This window comes from Poecilia mexicana, unplaced genomic scaffold (genome assembly GCF_051168715.1).
Source record: "Poecilia mexicana isolate PSO_F unplaced genomic scaffold, ASM5116871v1 scaffold_23, whole genome shotgun sequence".
Taxonomy (NCBI): Eukaryota; Metazoa; Chordata; class Actinopteri; order Cyprinodontiformes; family Poeciliidae; genus Poecilia; species Poecilia mexicana.
In genome coordinates, this window is record NW_028263392.1 from 18,934,580 (window position 1) to 18,954,127 (window position 19,548).

At 38.0% G+C, this 19,548-nt stretch overlaps 1 protein-coding gene across 1 annotated transcript in view; it reads right to left on the reverse strand.

The window, feature by feature from the left end:
• Positions 1-5,392: 5,392 nt before the first annotated feature.
• tmtc1 (transmembrane O-mannosyltransferase targeting cadherins 1) overlaps positions 5,393-19,548 on the reverse strand; it is a 133,856-nt gene continuing 119,700 nt past the window's right edge. Inside the window, exon 19 of the mRNA XM_088003511.1 lies at positions 5,393-19,184. Coding sequence (XP_087859637.1) covers positions 19,059-19,184 — 126 coding nt within the window. The 3' untranslated portion in view covers positions 5,393-19,058. The remainder of the gene's footprint in view (positions 19,185-19,548) is intronic.

Genomic DNA, 19,548 nt, shown 5'->3' on the forward strand with positions numbered 1-19,548 from the left:
GTGGTGGATGTAGCAATACCAAGTGACCACAACATCAGGAAAAAGGAGCACGAGAAACTGGAGAAATACCAGGGCCTCAGAGAGGAACTGGAGAAGGCCTGGAAGGTGAAGACCACAGTGGCGCCTGTGGTCATCGGGGCCCTCGGGGCAGTCACCCCCAAACTGGAGCAGTGGCTAAAACAGATCCCAGGAACAACATCAGACATCTCAGTCCAGAAATGTGCAGTTCTAGGCACAGCCAAGATACTGGAGGAACCCTCAAGCTCCCAGACCTCTGGTAGAGGACCCGAGCTCAGAGGATGAAAGAGACCACCCACGGAGGGTGAGAAGGGAATTTTATATATATATATATATATATATATATATATATATATATATATATATATATATATATATATATATATATATATATATATATATATATATATATATGTGTATTAGTGTTTATTAAATAAATTATGAACGGCTGTGTGCTTTGTAATATGCTCTTCATACATCGATATCAGAATATTCCATTCCTATTCTATTGTTATAGCCACTAAGCATATTTTAAATATAATGAACTATGTATTAAAAATATACTTAAAAAATACAATTGTTTATAAATGTTGCTTTGATAGATGTTTCAATATGGTTTACAGTAACAAAAAAGTGTGTTATGATCGATTAAATGCGCTGATACGTCATTGTGCTGCTAAACACATAACGCTGAGTGGAGTGGAGTACCGCTCCAAGATGGCCGCCCTAAATCTCGTCAGCGACAATAGGCGAGAGCGGTCCATGAGGCGTCTATCCTTACGTCTATGCTACGGACCGACGCTGTTGTCACGGTTGCCTAGAGACGGACACTATGCAGCCGCGGTGAAGTGCTGTCAATCCGCCTCTTTTTAAAACGTCCTCAGCCCGATTCTCCACAGTCCTTAGAACCAAAACCTCTCGTAAAGATACTGACGTGAGAAGGAAAACGGAAATCCCAGGCTGAATAACGTTAGTGAGGATGAACAAAGGCAATTAAAAAAAAAAGTGGCGCAGTATGATACGACAGAATAGATCAGGAGAGGAACACAGCAGATCCTGATATGGTAACATTTTGCTATGATTAAGTTTTTTATTGTGCTTTTATATTGGTTTGATTGATTATTTGCTTATTTAATGTATAACAATATCAGCCAAAATAATACAAATGTTCATTTAAAGAACAAATCATACGTTAGATTAACAATAAATACATAAATACTTGCTACTTTAAAAGGTTTGTTAGGGCTTTCTGTAGGTTTTATTTTGAAATGTTGATATATATTATGAATTCATTGTTCAGTGGTCATTAATGCACCAGATACTGATCTGCAGCCATGGGCGATTAGATGGGGGCCAACAGGGTACCAAAGAAGTTATACTAAATAAAGTCTAATGTTAATACTCAGTGGTAGATTTTTTAACCTTCACAATTTTACTTTAGCAATGATTTAAAAATTATAGTGCTGAACTTTTAGCTGCTGTATGGCGATACTATCACACTTTCCATCTGCCAGGGATCTGCAAACTGAACCTCTAGAGACGCAAGTGGGTCTTTGGCTCACTTATTATATCAAATGATGAAATATTGTTCTGTTTTTTTTGTTTTGTTTTGTTTTGTTTTGTTTCATTCTTTTTCAAGTGTCGCCATGGAAAAACACCAACTATCCTGGCCCCTGTGGTAAATCTGGTCTAGAACCAGCCTCCAAACCTAACTCCTTATTTATATAAATATTTTGGTAAATACAGTGGTGCAGTTGGTAGAGCTGTTGCCTTGCAGCAAGAAGGTTCTGGGTTCAATTCCTGGTCTTTTGGCATGGCGTTTGCATGTTCTCCCTGTGCATGCGTGGATTTTCTCTGGGTACTCCAGTTTCCTCCCACAGGCCAGAATACAGAACCCTGCCTCTTGCCTGGAACGTTAGCTGGAGATAGGCACTAGCACCCCTCCTGACCCCACTAAGGGACAAGGGTGTAAAGAAAATGGATGGATGGATTTTGGTAATACTCTGTAAAATATCAGAATGTTCGCATAACTTTTATACTTTTAGGACACATTTTGAATATTAAATCAGGTGTTATGATCAGGTACTCAGTGGTTTACCAAATACTTTTTACACTTGCTTAAACGTGTTTAAGGCATACGACTCTGATTGGAGTACAGTTTTGGGGTCCTCTGTAGTCGGACCTCGAGGACCGGCATCCTGTGTATTTTAGTTCTCTCCCTGGTTTAACACACCTGGATTGAATGATGGCCAGTGATTCTTGAGAATAGTGACAAAACAAAACAGGTCCTATGGATAAAGCACAAAATTTGAATGAAATATACCCAAAATATAATTTTTTTCAAATATCTGACAAAACTAACCTGTTCCATGTGAGCACAACAATGTATGTTTTCCTGGTGTTTGCTGAATATTTTTTATTTTAAACATTGTAGTAGGTGGATGGTGTCTGTAAAATCCCTTGTCTTGGAGCAGAACTCAACAGATTGTAATAGCTTAAAACAATTATACTAAAATAATATATTATGATAATTAAGTAAAAGTATTAAAATAAATAATCGTAAAAGTATCAATAAATTGAATTAAAAAATAATTTTTATATATTTTCCAACTCCATTGAAATTTGTCCCAATTTTTTGTCAACACCGTCAGACATAAAAAGAATGTAAAAAAAAAAAATCTGGCATTATTGGGGGCACCAGAACTTCTGAGGACCCCATGACCTCTTCCCCTCTTCCTTTGCTAGGAGGGCTAGTTAGCTCTAGTTAGCTTATGTTATTCTTTAGTTTTTTCTTCTGTTTTATTCCTAAGTTGTTTGTCACAGCCATGATGTGTCAACATCATAACTGACAATTTTCAAAACTTTGATGAAATTTTGTGAAATAAAAGCTTAATTTTGGTATAATGTAAAGATTTCATGGACCTGACGAGCTACAATATGGCCTCCTTCAGAATAACATCATATAAATTGAGGTAGTTTGGCATTTCGTCAACTCCGTCAGGGTTTTTGTGACTCTTTCAGTGGTAGTGTTGACAAATCTCACTTAAATGAGCAGTTAATTCATTTTAATGTATTTTTACATCAATGGCATTACTTCACATGTATCAAATATTACATTTTACTCACTAGTTTGTCACCACCTTCAGTTCTGCGTCAACTCTGTCAGATGGACTTTATGGTGTTTTTGTTTTAAATAATATTTCTTTTGTTTCTTGAGAAGCATTTGTCTGTAAAACTGAGTAAAAATATAACTAATAGGGTCATTAAAAAAATATTTTATATTTATTTTTGTCAGATGGTGATGACAAAGTTCTGGGTCAGGTCCATTAAAAATGTAATTTTCAAAAAAGTTTGCAACTGGGACTCTGCACCTTAGCATCTTTACATTTCCAAAACATTATTTGTCATATTTGAATACATAAGCTTGAGGAATAATTTAAAAAATTTTGGGGAAAATTTATACCCATTTTGTCCCACTTCTCAAGAATCACTGTGGCTCATTAGAGGCCTAAGAAGAACACTGACATGCTGAAATGGTTGTTACTACCACCGGGGAGAGAACTAAAACATGAAGGATGCCGGCCCTCCAGGACCCACGGGCACCCCTGCTCTAAGGGGACATGGAGAGAAGACATGGAGAGAAAAAAAAAAGAAAAAGAAATCCTGACTTACTTTCTTGAGATCCCGACTTATTTTCTCGGGATCTTGAGAAAGTTTCTTGGGATCCTGAGAAAATAAGTCGGGATCTCAGGTTTTCTCATTTCTGAAATTCAAAATTTTTACTTGAAATTTCGGAGACATGCCAATAGTTCATAGAATGAAAGAACAATGTTCATTTTACTCAAAGATATACCTACAAAAAGTAAAATCAGAGAAACTGATTAATTTAAGTAGTCTCTTAATTTTTTCCAGAGGTATGTGTCTCAAGATGGTTGGTCCCTGTCCAATGGAGTAGCAATGATTACATGGTGAGTTTCAGGCTTCAGGAGTTGCATCGATGAAAAAAATTAGTAACTAGAAATATCTTTCATCCAGTAATCTGTCATATTTTACAGGAGAAAAGGATTTTCCATTAAGCCTACACTCTCATCTTTTCAGGAAGTCTAAGTTTTCGGGTCCTGCTATCAGCTATTTCCATTGTTTTATGTTTATATCATAAAATGAAAATTATTAAACACAATGTGTTGGAAAACAGTGTTCGGTGACTGACTTTTATTTGTCAGGCTAAAGAGAATATGACAAAAGTTGGAAAAAGACCGACTCTCCTGGAGATTAAAAATAACAACACAGAACTGTGTAAGAAGAACCCACACAACACCAAGTTTATTTATTTATTCTAGAGTTTTGTTATTGCTATCTTTTTAACAGCAACTGATGATTAAACTGAAAGTTACGGTCTTGACAAAATTATGCAAGTCATTTTACCAAGTAATTCATCAATAGTACCGTGAAAATGCTTCTCTGATGCAGTGTACACTCCCTATACAAGGGGGACAGATTTTCACAGGGGAACACAATTTCGCACACAACGGAAATACAAACTGGAGATCGTTGTGTTTACATGACAAATAACAGTAACTGCTGTAAACCCTGCTGTTTAACACAATGACATCATGAAAAACTATCCCATGCCTCGTTGCCTTAAGACTACTGCTTCAGCTTCTATAATACATTACAAACAGCAGGACCTAACATGCAGCTACCTTAATATATGATAAATTTATGGTTGACATAAAATTACATATAATCCCAAATGAATAATTTAATAAAAGACTAATGGCATTTGGCTGTAGGAATTTGCCCTGCAATTGGTGGATCACCAGTTAGATTCCTGATCTACCTTTGAGATTTCAATTTGATATATCAAGGGCATTATGAATTAAATTTATTATTAAAAAATAAAAGAAAAAAAATATCATGACCGTTGGATTCTTTGTAGAAATTACTTTTGCAGTCTGATTTAAGGTTTTGTTTGGGTGACTGTGGCTGTGTGGGTAACGTAGTTGTCTTGCAAGGTTGTAGGTTCGCTTCCTCCTGCCACATGTCAATACAAGGCACTTAACCCCAAATTGCCTACTGATCTGCATATCAATATATAAACGTATGGGTGAATGTGACTCTAGTGTAAAGTGCTTTGAGTGGTCAAAAATGATTGGAAAAGTGCTATAGTTTACATTGTAGCTATAAATATTAGCAAAATTTGTAATTTTGGTTGATTAGCTCATAATACTATGAGCCTGGCTTCAATAAGCTTTACTATGCTTCAATATGGACATAAATTCTCGCAGGGTTTTGTGTAGGAAACCTGTCCCTTTACAAGGGACATGTACTGTATAATGCAATACCTTTAAGTAGAAACACACCAGACACAATGTAGTAAAAGATGTACTTTATTTATTTTGAGCAATTACATCATTATCCTGGTCACATCCTTTACATCTCACAATCACATCACAACATTCAATCACATTCAAATCAGTGTTCACAAAAATAAGTATTCAAACAGCAAACTACTGAGGTTTTAAAGCACAAAGCCACAAGATGAACTGGAAAAAAACACAGCTCCTTATTAAAGCTGCAGATGATCTGGGACCATAAGCTCAAAGTCAGCTCATTTCCAAGGGATGCAGCATTTATCTGTGGCATTTCACTGTCCGAGATACAAAAAGAAAATTTTACACTGTAGCCTTTGTTGCACTGATTGATACTCAGTAGTTGAGAGGTGCAATAGATTGCAATCCCTTGCGGTCCCTTCTCTTTTGTGACAAAACAAATAAATAAATCTGAAGGTCCACTTCTGGGACTGACCATGGCATATCAAAGGTTTATTCAACAGGAGCAGATTCATAGTCTTATATAGACCACGAACCCTTAGTCAGGTGTTTTGCTCTCTCATGGTGAAGGTTCATCTTTGGAAGAGCAAAGAGGTGTGGACAAGTCATAAATCTGAATCCTGGTTTAGTTCAGGCAGCCTGATTGTTCATGTCAGCTGGTATTTAATCTAGATGATTCCCCTATGCTAAAGTCCATCCAGAATAGATGAGTAAATTGTAGACCAAAAACCTAAAACATTTCCTGATGACATAAGTAAAAAAAAAAGAAATAAAAGCCTGTTTCATGGGTCATAAAGAACAGCAGCTAGATGAACGAACCTCTTATTTGAGTTGACTGTTTACACCAGGGGTGCCCAAATGATTTGAGACCAAGAGTTACTTTTTCTCTCATCAGCTGGCTGAGAACTACCACATTACACAAAGATGTAAAAATTGGTAAATGAAACTCTATTGACTTATTTTATAGGCAAAAGTTATCAGTTACAGCATAAATTATAAAATGATAGAAAACCTAATACACTTTCTTCCTTAGTGAGACTTCTGACACCGAGGGGAGGTTGCTACTTTCTCATAGACGGGCAGAAGGAGCTGGTTACAAACCTGAGGACAGTAGGTGTCAATCTGTTATGTCAAATCAAACCAAATCTGAAATTTGGTTTGATGATATAAATGTGAGAGAATGCAGAATAATAGGAGGAACCAAAGACAACTGTTAACAAGCTCATCTTCTGAAGTTGGATATTTTTCCTCCAACAACAGATTCCAGAGGTGTCATCTCAAACCAGATGTTGGACTGGATTTTATATCAATGTCATTTATGAATGGCTCCTCATTTTCAAAAGCTATGCAGGTTGAAAAGGATTTTCATTTTGGAGAAGGTCTCCACATCAACATTGCAACTAAATGAGAAATGCAACAGTTAGCAATGTTTGACAGAGGAAAAGGTAGTAAAGTGCCTCTCAAAACTCTGTCCTCAAAGCATAATGCCAGAGAGCGCCAAGCTAATTTTTCTTTTATATCAGAGAATAAATTTAAATTTAGAAATTGTCGCAGTAGGTCCTGTAGCTTGTTAAATACTTGATGTCCTATCTAAATATTTTTGTCCTAATGACGGATGTTTGTTGTGAATATTGTGACACATACTCACAAATGGACGAGACAATTAGTGCAGTTTTATCGTTTTACCGCTTAATCTGCAGTGGAACACCAACTGTGTGCCATTTTTCCATTGTATTTTCTGAGAGTGAGGGTTAAAGGGTTTTAATGAAGGTTCAGAAATTACACCACTCTGCCACAAAAAACTATGGTGACCAGACATCCCCAATTTCCTGGGACAGTCCTCCCTATAGATGTCCCCGAAAATGTTCCTGATATTGCGTTTTATGGATAAGAAGAAAAGTTGTTGTGTTCAGCCCTTTATTATGGTAACCGAGGACAAAAAGTGTGAGTGCAGACAGACAGACAGATTTTTGTATGATTTTAAAAAACGTGGAGGGGATCAGCGGCGCCAGATTCATTTTTGAGGTGAGGGGGTCATGGGGTGTTTCGTCACCTCTGTTACGCACTCTGAATGTCAGGTGCGCGCACTTGTTCAATTGATATGATGGCACCTGTCAATCAATTCAGTGGGTTTGTCGCAATTTGTCCCGAAGTAAACAGTAATCAAATGGTAAAAGTTGTCATTGGGGAACATGCTGAATGCAGCTTTACACACAACATTTAGATAGCGGAATGGACTTTATTCCATTTTCAAAACTGGAGTCTGGAAAAATGTAAAAGACAAATAAATGCCTGCAGCCGACCTAAGAACAGCTGAATAGAGAGATCAACGGTATTAAAACACCGTGTTTGTATGAAGGTTTTATTATCATTATATCATTGGTGTGAACAGTGATGGCATAGTTTGAAAAAATAACTTTAATCAGATTATTGACTACTCCTTGAAAAAGTAACTTAGTTAGATTACTGACTACTTGATTTGGAAAGTAACTAAGTCACATTAAAAGTAACTTTTTAATTACTTTCAGCACTGCTAAAAAATTGTGAAAATTACATTGATACTTAATTGCAAGCTATTTTATAATAGTAACATCAACAATGTATTTCCACTTATAAGGTTGAACTGAAGGGGAGATTGTTTAATGGTTACAGGAGTACAAAAAAATTGTAATTTGTATGTTCCACTATTGTCTGGAAAATTCTAAGAAGGATTTTAAAGGCCCGAGCCTCCAGGCTCTGCGTTACGGCCCTGCGTTTGTTGTCAGAGCGCAGCGCACAGCGCTTCTGCTCCCGCTCCACAACTCGGATATCCTTCTGCACAGATTTGTGACACTTATCTTAATATTAATTATTATAATGGCATTTAGTTGCGCACAACTTTACGGACACGTTCATTCATGGCTGTTTTCTCATTTATTGCTCCGTTCATATTAGTCTCGATGTTTGCAGTTTTCTGGAACGCAAGGCCAAGCTCGACGTCTTTCACAGCAAATTTATTAACTTCACATTAGCAAAGACACAGCAGGACAGGTCATCCGGGAAATAATGGTAGAATCTGATGTAACAGTGATTCTTGAGAATAGGGACAAAACAGGTCCTATGGATAAAGCATGAAATTTGAATAAAATATACACAAAATATATTTTTTTCAAATATCTAACTAAACTAACCTGGGTCATGTGAGCACAACAATGTATATTTTTCTTTTTTTTGCTGAATATTTTTTAATTTTAAACATTGTAGTCGGTGGGTGATGCCTGTAAAAGCCCTTGTCCAGGAGCAGAACTCAATACATTCTTATAGTTTAAAAGAATTAAAGAAATACTAAAATTATATATTATGACAATTAAGTATAAGTAGTCATATAAATAATTATGAAAGTATCGATAAATTGAATTAAAAATAATTTTTAGATATTTTCCAACTCCGTTGAAATTTGTCCTTAGTTTTTGTCAACACCGTCAGAAATGAAAAGAATGTAAAAAAATCAGGCATTATTGGGGGGCACCAGAACTTCTGAGGACCCCATGACGTTGTCTTTTCTCTTCCTTTGCTAGGAGGGCTAGTTAGCTCCGGTTAGCTTAAGTTATTCTTTAGTTTTTTTCTTCTGTTTTATTCCTAAGTTGTTTGTCACAACCATGATGTGTCAACTCCATAACTGACAATTTACAAAACTTTGATGAAATTTTGCGAAATAAAAGCTTAATTTTGGTATAATGTAAATATTTCATGGACCTGAGGAGCTACAATATGGCCTCCTTCAGAATAACATCATATAAATTGAGGTAGTTTGGCATTTCGTCAACTCCGTCAGAGTTTTTCTGACTCTTTCAGTGAAATTGTTGTCAAATCTCACTTAATTGTGCAACTAATTCATTTTAATGTATTTTACATGAATTGCATTACTTCACATGTACCAAGTTTTTCATTTTACTCACTAGTTTGTCACCACCTTCAGTTCTGTGTCAACTCCGTCATGCACTGTCAACTCCATCAGATGGACTTTTTCTTGTTTTTTGTTTTAAATAATATTTATTTTATTTCTTGAGAAGCATTTGTCTGTAAATTGAGTAAAAATATCACTAATGGGGTATTTTAAAAATCATTTTAGATTTATTTTTGTCAGATGGTGATGACAAAGTATTGGGTCAGGTCGATTAAAAATGTAATTTTTTTTTTTTAAATTCGCAACTGGGAGCCTGTACCTTAGCATCTTCATATTTTCTAAACATTATTTGTCATATTTGCATACATAAGGTTGAGAAATAATAAAAAAAAAATATAGGAAAATTAAAACCCATTTTGTCCCTATTCTCAAGAATCACTGGTAAACGACCTGAATGACAGACAAATTCTTGGATTTATTATGTGTCTTTGTTTATTTCCAAGCCCAAATGAGTAACTTCACATTCAAAAACGAGCCCCAAAAAGCGCAACCCGCGACTCATTAAATTTGCAAGCGACTTTAGACACAAAACAAGCCCAAAGCCACTTATAATAATCGGACTTGGCGACAGAAACTCAAGATAGTTCCTGTTTTTCCAGCAACGAAATGCGCATCTCCCTCCATTGTTTACATTTCTGTCGCTGCTGATACTGTCACTTAGAAACGGCGGTTGCTCCCCTGTGGAGGACCAAAACTGACATAAGAAATAAAACCATAAATCTATATTTAGTTTTTCCTTTTCCTTACACATGAGTTTCCGTAAAGTAATGTATGTCTATATTTTTTTCATTTCTCCTAAACATGTGTTTTTGTCAAGAAAAGTAAATATTTTGTTTAGTCTTTTCCTTATACAAGCCCTCGTTCTTTTGTCATTGCCCCATCTCCTCTCCTGTTTTTACTTTTCTGTGTGCATCGTTATGTTAATGAGGAGAGCTGCCTTCTATGTCCAGCTCCTCTACTATTGGTCAATAGAGCTTTGGAACCAACGTCACTGCGTCAGACGTTGCTGGGCGTCTCGAGCAGTCGCTCGGTGCCATCTTTACAGGCCACAGTCCAAAACAAACTTTATCCCGGTGGCTTTATTGTGTTACTGACTGCAGTGAAGTTAGTTTCACTTTCAACTCTAGTTTTAGAGTTGGATATTGGCCGAGCAAGCGGCGTTTAGCTCAAGGTTGATCCGATTTATGAACGCTAATTTCGGCCAGCCGTTCTCCAGTTCCCTCCTCAGCGCTCGGAGATTCACGTAGGGACTGTCAACAAATTTCCGAGCCAAACACTCCTGTCAAACAAACATTAATAAATGCCTTGACTTGTGACCAACTGATACCAAAAAGTGGTAATTCATGCTATTACATGACACACACTACACTCTATTTAAATGTCAAGTCAATATTTTAAATAACTTTAATGCTAAATAATATTGTTTTCTTCAATAGCTTCCATATTGTGTGCCACATTGACTAGAAATCAGAGTGTAATTGTTGTTCTAAACTGTATATATGAGGCACATGCATTTTTATTATAACTAAATTCTTATTTTTGTTACCTTTTTTATGTTTAAATTTAGTATTTCTCTTCAATAGCTTCTAGGTCATGTGACCTATTGAGACAAAATCAGAGTGAAATTGTTATAGATCTACAACTCTAGATCTATAACTCTAGTCTCTATCTCTTTAGGTCCAAAAATAATAACTTCAGTTTTGTTTCTGTTCAGCTGCAGAAAGTTTTGGCACATATATCTGTTTTAAGCATCTATTCAATAACTGGAGGGGTTCAGAGTCACCTGGTGACATGGTAATGTGTATCGACAGGGAATAAAAAGGGTCAAATTGAATAAAAATGAGTGTACTGTAGTGTTATGTGGAGTCAAGGATGTCACCGGTACTGCATTTGAATGTCTTTAATGTTGAACATAACACTAACACATTCTCGGGTTGCTGAACAGTGTTGTTGGCTCTAACGTCTCTCTAGTGCAGGGGTCCCCAAACTACGGCCCGCGGGCCGGATCCGGCCCGCCACGTCATTTGGTTCGGCCCCCTGAACAATGCCGGATCCGGCCCGCCTCCTCATACCAGAGAGCATTCAGTGTTTTTTTTCATATATTGTATTTTCCGGTTTATATGTGGATTTTTCTTCAACCACCAGGGGGCTTGAGCAGATGTGAAACTAACTTTCCCTCAATGGAATATATACTAGTCAGTTCACGGTTTTTTCCATTTGCATTCTGGGTAAAAATCTATCTAAAAGCGCGAATGTGTCGTCGCGCTCCCCCCCCCCGCTCGACAGTTTCAAAGACAGAACAGCCCCCTCCTCCTCTCCGCCCCCCCCCCGTCGACAAGAATTTTCTAAGGTTTCTTTCTACAAAACGTGAGACCGGCCCCCGACCAGAGAAAGGAACAGCTATGTGGCCCTCACAGGAAAAAGTTTGGGGACCACTGCTCTAGTGTATACGTCACTTGTTCGCAGGACAACCTAATAGTTCCAGCCATCATCACGTTACGGCGCAGCAGCGTTGCGCTATCTGGATGCTGTGGGTCTAAATCCAAAAGGCAGCGCAGATTATATTTGCTGCATGTTCCACAAATTGTGCAGCAGTGGTGGGAAGTAACGAAGTACAAACTTAAGTACAATTTTCGTGTATCTGTACTATACTTAAGTAGATTTAATAATGGATACTTTCTACTTTTACTCCACTACATTTTACAGTAGGTATCTGTACTTTCTACTTCATTACATTTCTACAAAAGTGTCGCGTTACTCGTTACATCCAAGTCGCGTTGCGCTTTTTGTCCTTAAAATGTGAAGTTCAGGGTCTTAAGGTGGCGCCGTAAAATCAAAGCAATAACGTGACTTACCTGTCTATTGTCACCCATCGCCTCCAACTTAACTCGCACGGAGCTCCAGATATGCGCAGTGGTTTCCTCTGAGCGGGAGAAGATGTCTGACTAGCCATCTTCTAGGCTAGTCAGAAGATGGCTAAATCATAACGTACAATCAGCAGCGCTTCGTTTTTACAGACGGTGGGTATTTAGTCCAACTTTTAGCGCCACTTCGAAGGAAAGCTTAAAGAAAGGTAAGATCTGTGGACGTGATGCTAGCAAAGCTAGCTGTACAGAGACATATGTTGCATCTGCCATGAAAAAAAGTTTCACTCATGCGCTGAATAATTGTGTGGAGATGTTGACTGAGGTGTCGCAAATATGGGACAACGCTGTGACCAAAGTCTGCATTGATATGACATTCAGGAACGATCCGATTCTTCTGGACGGATCTTTACTGATTAAATTTATTTCAGCTCTACGTATTTAATATCTAGGTGTTTTATGGGAATGTGGATCTTTCAGATCAATTTGTGAAGCAATTTTGAAGGTAAAACTTAATGTTTTTGTGTCACATAGCGCCGGGTGCTGGTCTTGACTTGGTCTTGGGTAGGTGGTCTTGACTACAACTCTGCTATGTGGCTCCTGGTTCCATGTCCTCCCTCACCCACCTTCTTTCCATCCCCTTTCTGTTGGATTTCTTTCAAAATAAAAGCCACTAGTGGCAAAAAAAGTGAAGTTTATGTTATGTTAGGACAGGAGACAAGATGTTTCCATCCCTGAAATTATGATGCATAGAATCACTTATCTAAGTCTAAACTATGTTACAGAGAGTAAACATAATAAAAACATGCTTTATCTGTGGCATTGTTCATTAAAATGGCACATTTCTAATGTATTAAAATTAAATATGATCGGTTCATTTAATGATATTGTATTAGGGATTAGGTAATGCATTCAGCAAGTACTTTTACTTTTAATACTTAAGTATTTTTAAAAGCCAGTACTTAAGTACAAATGTTAATGTGGTAGTTTTACTTTTACTTAAGTACATTTTTTGAGTACTTTCTCCACCACTGTTGTGCAGGAAGGAGATGATCTGAGTGGAACAGATAACCAGCCAGACTGCTGACAATATTTTTGCATTAAAAACAAAATGAAAAACACCATGAATAAACTTTAATGTGCTTGTTATTTAGCACAAAAATTAATTTCAACAGCGAACAGAGACCTGGAAACCATCAATAGCCATCGATATTTATGGCTACTGATGGCTGATTGGCTTTTGGAAGAGCAAAGGGGCGGGGGGAAATTCATGCAATTATTTTTCAAGCTGAGCAAAAATGATCTGCTCTGGGCAATGTGTGGGTGAGCATTTGGTTCGACCCATAAACGGACATGGCCCCGATGTCTTTTTTTCATCTCAACGCCATTAGAAAGAAAACATCATCACAGTTCTATAAATGGTGACAAATACAGAAATGTAATTTAATTTTTAGGCAGAATTGGTTCAGACTTGGACTGGATCAGAGTCAAAGCCTTTTTTCAGACGTCTGACCGGTTCCTGTTCCCAACCCAACCTGAAGCTGCCGCATGTGCGTAAACCTTTGGGTGACTGTTATCAGAGTTGTGTGCAGTCTCTGTAAATGTCTGGCGGCTCCAGTGGACGGGCAGGCAGGGCCCACATCCAGCCGAACATGTATGGAAAAAAAAATGTTAGCATCTGGTCATTTGTACGTGTAAGGGGAAACACTGTTTACGACATAGTGATATAAATCATGTGGGGTGAATTCAGGCAAAGTTGGTAATTTGATCAACGCGTCAGCAGGTGGTGTGGGTCGTTTTTTAAGCTTGCTGGTTCAAGCTTCTGTAAATACTGCTGTCTATGAACTCCAACCAGGTGTGTTATGCTCAAAGACAAATTAACTTGACTCAGACAAGCAGAAGCCATGAATAAACTAGCAAAAACAATTTGGGAAAACAATTTCAGTCACCCTGTTCAACACTCCCAAATCTCACTTCTGACGTTCATCATGGCGGTTCAAATGATTAAGTGTCGTAGTTGCAAAGGGTCAATTCTTCACCTCTCTGATATCAGACAGAAAGGTCAGGCGAGTAATACTATAGACCAGTGGTTCTTAACCTTTTTTGAGGTACCAAACCCACCAGTTTTATTTGCGCATTCACTGAACCCTTCTATAGTGATAAATAAAATATGAGTTTTTCTCCCAAATTCAAGACATAGGAGTCCAACTAGAGCCTAGTTGGGTCATCCCAAGATCACTAAGTCTTCTTAAAAGGTAGAGTCTCTGAGAACAGTTCTTCAAAATATAGTCAGTGTTTTCAGCAAAGTTGAGCTGAGTGTCCAGGAACGACCCAAGGTATTTAAAATCTGCCACAGTTTCAACAGGTTGGCCATCGAGAGAAACTGGAACCACTTTAAGGTCTTGTTTAGATAATTTAATTAGCTCTACATTCTTAAGAGAATAAAAAATTAATAAATAATAAAGACTTTGCGGTATTCTGATTTAGTAATGTAATTATATTAGTTGTGTTACCACCCCCACGCCACTAGAGGCAGTAGCAACCCCGAAAAGATGCGACTAAGGAGCAGATTTAGAACCAAAGCTACAGAATAGACCCTTTTCACATGACGTCACACAACCTCCGTTTTGGCTCGAAGCTATGTATCCTTAGTTCCGGTGTACATAGTAAGTAACGATAAAGTTGAATATTTCATATATATATATGTAAAATGGACACATATATATCTATATATATCTATATAGACACATATATATAGAAAGAGAGATTTAGATATTTATATGTATATATCTGACAGCATATGTTGATCAGACAGAACACCGGAGCATGGAGTTTACACAGTCTCTTGAAGATAGATCACGATTTGCAAACCAATTTTCTCTGACAACAAAATCTAAATTAGACAAAGGCTAGAAATTCTTCACCGAACAATACCTGTTTGACTATGAAGGTAGGTATTTTTGTTTTGCGTAACCGTTAGCTTAGCATTAGTGAATTTTGTTAGCTAGCTAACTACGTGACATAACTGTCCTTAACCAGAACTTTTTACTGTTTTTGAACTATAACGTTTTAGGCTCTAATCTTGATCAGATTCTTAAATTATAGACTGGAGTTGCCACTCATCCCATAAAATAGGGTTTGTTTGTTATAAGCAGAGATGTCCGGTGCCGCCGCTGCTTTGTAATGCCTTCCTCTAATCGGACCACTTTTTCCGGTAACGAATAATCTAACGAGTTCGTATTTCAAATCCAGTAATCAGATTAAAGTTATTTTTATGTCCTTTATTTTCTATTAATACAGAAAATGAACCTCTAAATGTTACATCACTGACAGGCGGCGGTGTATATGTTTTCTAACTGTGGCTAAAGCTGCTGCTAGCTGGTTTACTCATGATCGGAGGCTGGTTCCTTTGAATACAGTTGGAGAATGGTAAATTGACAATGACTAATAACGGTTATCTAACACGTAAACACTGGTTTATAAAACATAGAAAGTGAACCTCTAAACGTTACAGCGCTGACAGAGAGTATATTTTTTCCTAAATGTGGCTAAAGCTGCTGCTAGGTGGTTTACTCTCTGATCGGAGGCTGATTATTTTATACACAGTTAGAGAATGGTGAATTTACAATAATTAATAACAGCTATCTAACACTTAAATGCTGTTATTATTAAACTTACCTTTTATTATATCCTTAAGATTATGAGAATGCGGGAATTTTTCAGCTTGGTTCCCAAGGCAAAATCACACCGGACGTAAAGATACCCAGGTTTGAGTTATGGCGGCCATTGTCTGATGTCACTGTGAAAAGGGTCTATGGGGTATATGCCACGAGAGGTGGTGACGTATTTCCGTTTGAATTTATTCCACATAGGTTGGTTCCGGGTCCTGCTTGCTCCTATTGTTCTTGGCCGAAGCTGCAAGATCTGTACCATGAAAAAGACGCAAAACTTAAAATATCTGTGAGCTGCTGGTACAACAATCGAGTTTTGTGGTGTGCCATTGTTTCCAGTAATTAGTCGGTACCATCCACTGCTTAGTTTTTTCATTTTCCAGCTGATATCAAGGCGACAGCGGACTGTAGCCAAAACTTAGCCACTACAGCTAACACGCGGTTTGTAGCTGCCTGCTATTTCAAAGCTTGAGGATATTGAAGATCCAGCGTCAGAAATGGGAAGATGGGGGATATAAAGAGAGTTGTACGTGGTTCGTTTAGTGGAATAATTTGTTGGAGGAAAATAATGCCGGAGGAAATCCACTGCAACGGGAACAGGCTGAGAACAGAGGCAGCGATTCGGCACAAGGTAAGTCAATACGTGTGTGTTGATGTGCGTTTGTGTTATATGGAGTATGAAATTATTTTTAGGCAACTCCTTAGTTTTTGTTTATGTGACAATTATATAAAATACATTTAACATGCAGTCGGAGCGATACCGAGCACGGTAATTTAAAAACAGCCGAGAGCAGCAATGCTCCAAACCACACAAGAAGTCAGTCAGAATAAGGTCCAAAACCTTCGCTTTACAGCCGTTTAAGTGGCACCGACCTACATAAAAAACCCACAGAACAAATGGTGCAAATCACGTATTTCCCGAATCCCGAATATATGATTATCTACCTTTGCTGTTTCATAATTATTATCCACGTTAAGAGTGAATTTTTCCACTTGACTGCTATAATCTGTTCTTGCGTTACACAACGTAATTTCTCTTTTTTTTCCCTAAGAGATTCTGCTTAGAAAATGAGGTTATGAAGTTACATCCTCCTGCTGCTTTTTGTTTTTAAAATGGTTAACGGTTACTGTGGGCAAATCCAGCAAGGACCAAGTGAAAAACTCCATCTCTAACACAGAGTGACCTGTGCACCGGAAGCAGGCTATGTGGAAAAAAAATGCGGAAGTGCTAAAACAGAAGTCCGTGGCATATACCCTATTTGGTAAAAACGGTGAGTTTTGCTGAAGTAATTAAAGAAACAAGTTCAAATCCATGCTGAGAGTGCAGCTCCTTCAATCAGTGCTCCTCTGCAGCTCTGATTGGCTCAGCAATGTAACGTGATCCTCTGCAGCAAGTGAAGGCAAAGCGGCGCGTCATCACAACTTTACACAAGTGTGTCTTTACCTCCGCGGCAGAGGCTCCGCCGAACCCCTGGGGTTCGATCGAACCCAAGTTAAGAACCACTGCTATAGACACACAAGGACGCAGGCATAAAAGTACAGTTCCTCATCTCCTGAGACTGAGATGAGAAGATGTGCATCTCAGTTTTCTGTTGTGCTTTTGTGGTTTGATTGATTGCTTAGGATGTTGAGTTTGAATGGTCATTTTATGTATAATTATTAGCGTTAGGAAATAAATATAGTTAGGAGAAAATGTTTATTTTTTAAAATGTGTATACATTACCTTTATTAAAAAAGTTTCTTGAAGTTAATCCACTTTTTTGCCAAAAAAAAAAAAAAATTGGTGCATGTCCGTTGGCAGACAGATAATTTCCATTGTAATTAACTGGGGCACTGGGACAACATATCCTGATGGTTCTAATATTTACTTCTACTTAAATAAAAATGTGCTGAAATGGTGCTACTCTTACTGGAGTGTATGAGTGATGGTTTTCTTGATCTGTCCTTTACAAAAAAGTCTGCATAAATAAAGCATACTGCTGCTGTGTATGCCTCACCCTACAAGAGTCGGACAACTTGGCTGTGATGGTCATGGCCCCGAGCTGTGGCGGGCATCCTTTTGTTTCAGTTTTGAAAATAATTTCTTCAGTTGCATCAATTCATAGCTACACATAAAAATATATATTTTTTGCTATATTACTGTTTTTGTTTATTACCTGAGAAAATAATTTTATTCCTACATTCAGTTCTCCTGATGGATGTGTCTGTGGAAAAAACAGTTCAGGTCAATTGCAGTCTACGTATTGGGCACCCCTGGTTTACACACTCTAACACAACCCTGATTGATTCACGACTTAAGGATAAAATAAAGTGTGGGTAAGCACTACATTCCTCTGACTTGGTGGTGTGGAGTTTTGCCACCAGTAAGAAGAGAGACAGACTATGCATTCAGTGGTAAGTTTCAGCTACACCCTGAAAGAATTCTATGAGGGTTCAATAGAATGCAACTCTCATTCTATTGTACAAAGGTGAACTTGTATAGTGCTTTATCAAGTTCAGAAGATCCCAAAACGCTTTTACACTACATTCAGTCATTCACCCATTTACACACTGATGGCAAGTTACTGGATAGTAGCTACTAGCCACAGCTGCACTGGGCCACACTGTGCCAGAGGCGAGGCTACAAAATACTAGCCAGGCCCTGTGACCGCCACCAGCAGGCAAGGTGGGTGACATCCTGCCCAACAACACAACAACAGAGGTGGATGGAACAAGAACCCAACAATTGAGGGATGATCTCCTACCACCACCCCATTGTCTGTGGTGTCCATCACTGACATCAACACCATTCTCTAGTACACAAACCTTTGTTTCAGAATGTCCTTTTGACTTCTAAGGAGCTCTCAGACACGTTCCCTTCAGGTCAGAACCCTTTCTGATTCTTTTCACTTTCTTGAACTAATAAATATGGGAATGATGCCTGAAAACAGAGGACTGAATTACAATTGGTGAATATACTTATTTAGAAAATAAGTCTGCATCTAAGTAGGCTACACTATTAAATTAAATCACGATAAACAAAGCTTATGAAGTCACAGAACTTCCGGTGGTCTCCAGTGGTCTTCTGTGTTATTCTCCATTTCATTCTGCTGCACACAGATGTACCAGCAAGCCTTCTCTCCTGCTCTGTTTTTGAACAGGCTGGACTGATGCAGTGACCTGGCAAAAGTCCTCTCCCAGAGCGAGCTGCTGACCTCTGTTCAGGACAAATTTCATGTCTGCCATGTTATGCTCCACCTGTCAGTCTCTTCTCCAGCCGGTCCAGCTTTGCCAGATTTTCCTTGAGAAGTTTGGAACCAGGATTCAGATGCAGGGCCCGCTCATAGTACATCCTGGCAGCTGCATAGTCTCCCTGTGTCCAGACATGTTAACACATGTACTACATTCAAATAAGGATGCAAGATAGTACAACTAAACTAAATAAATACAAAGTCTTGCACTTGTATCGAAGGAAGGAGCACACAGATCTGCACTCACACCTGTCTATGATTCCTGCTCTCCTTAATCATAGTCTGGACATCTGTCGCCTCCAAATCACTGAATAGTAATAAACAGATCTACATATGATAATTATTAGTCTTTAATTCTGATTTAATTCATCCAGTTATTTTAAAGGAACTGATTCAAGTTCTGCATGATGCAACATATGAATGATCTGCGCATGGTGTTCAGTGACCACCCTTACTATTTTGGGTTCAATTTTTCAACGTTTGACA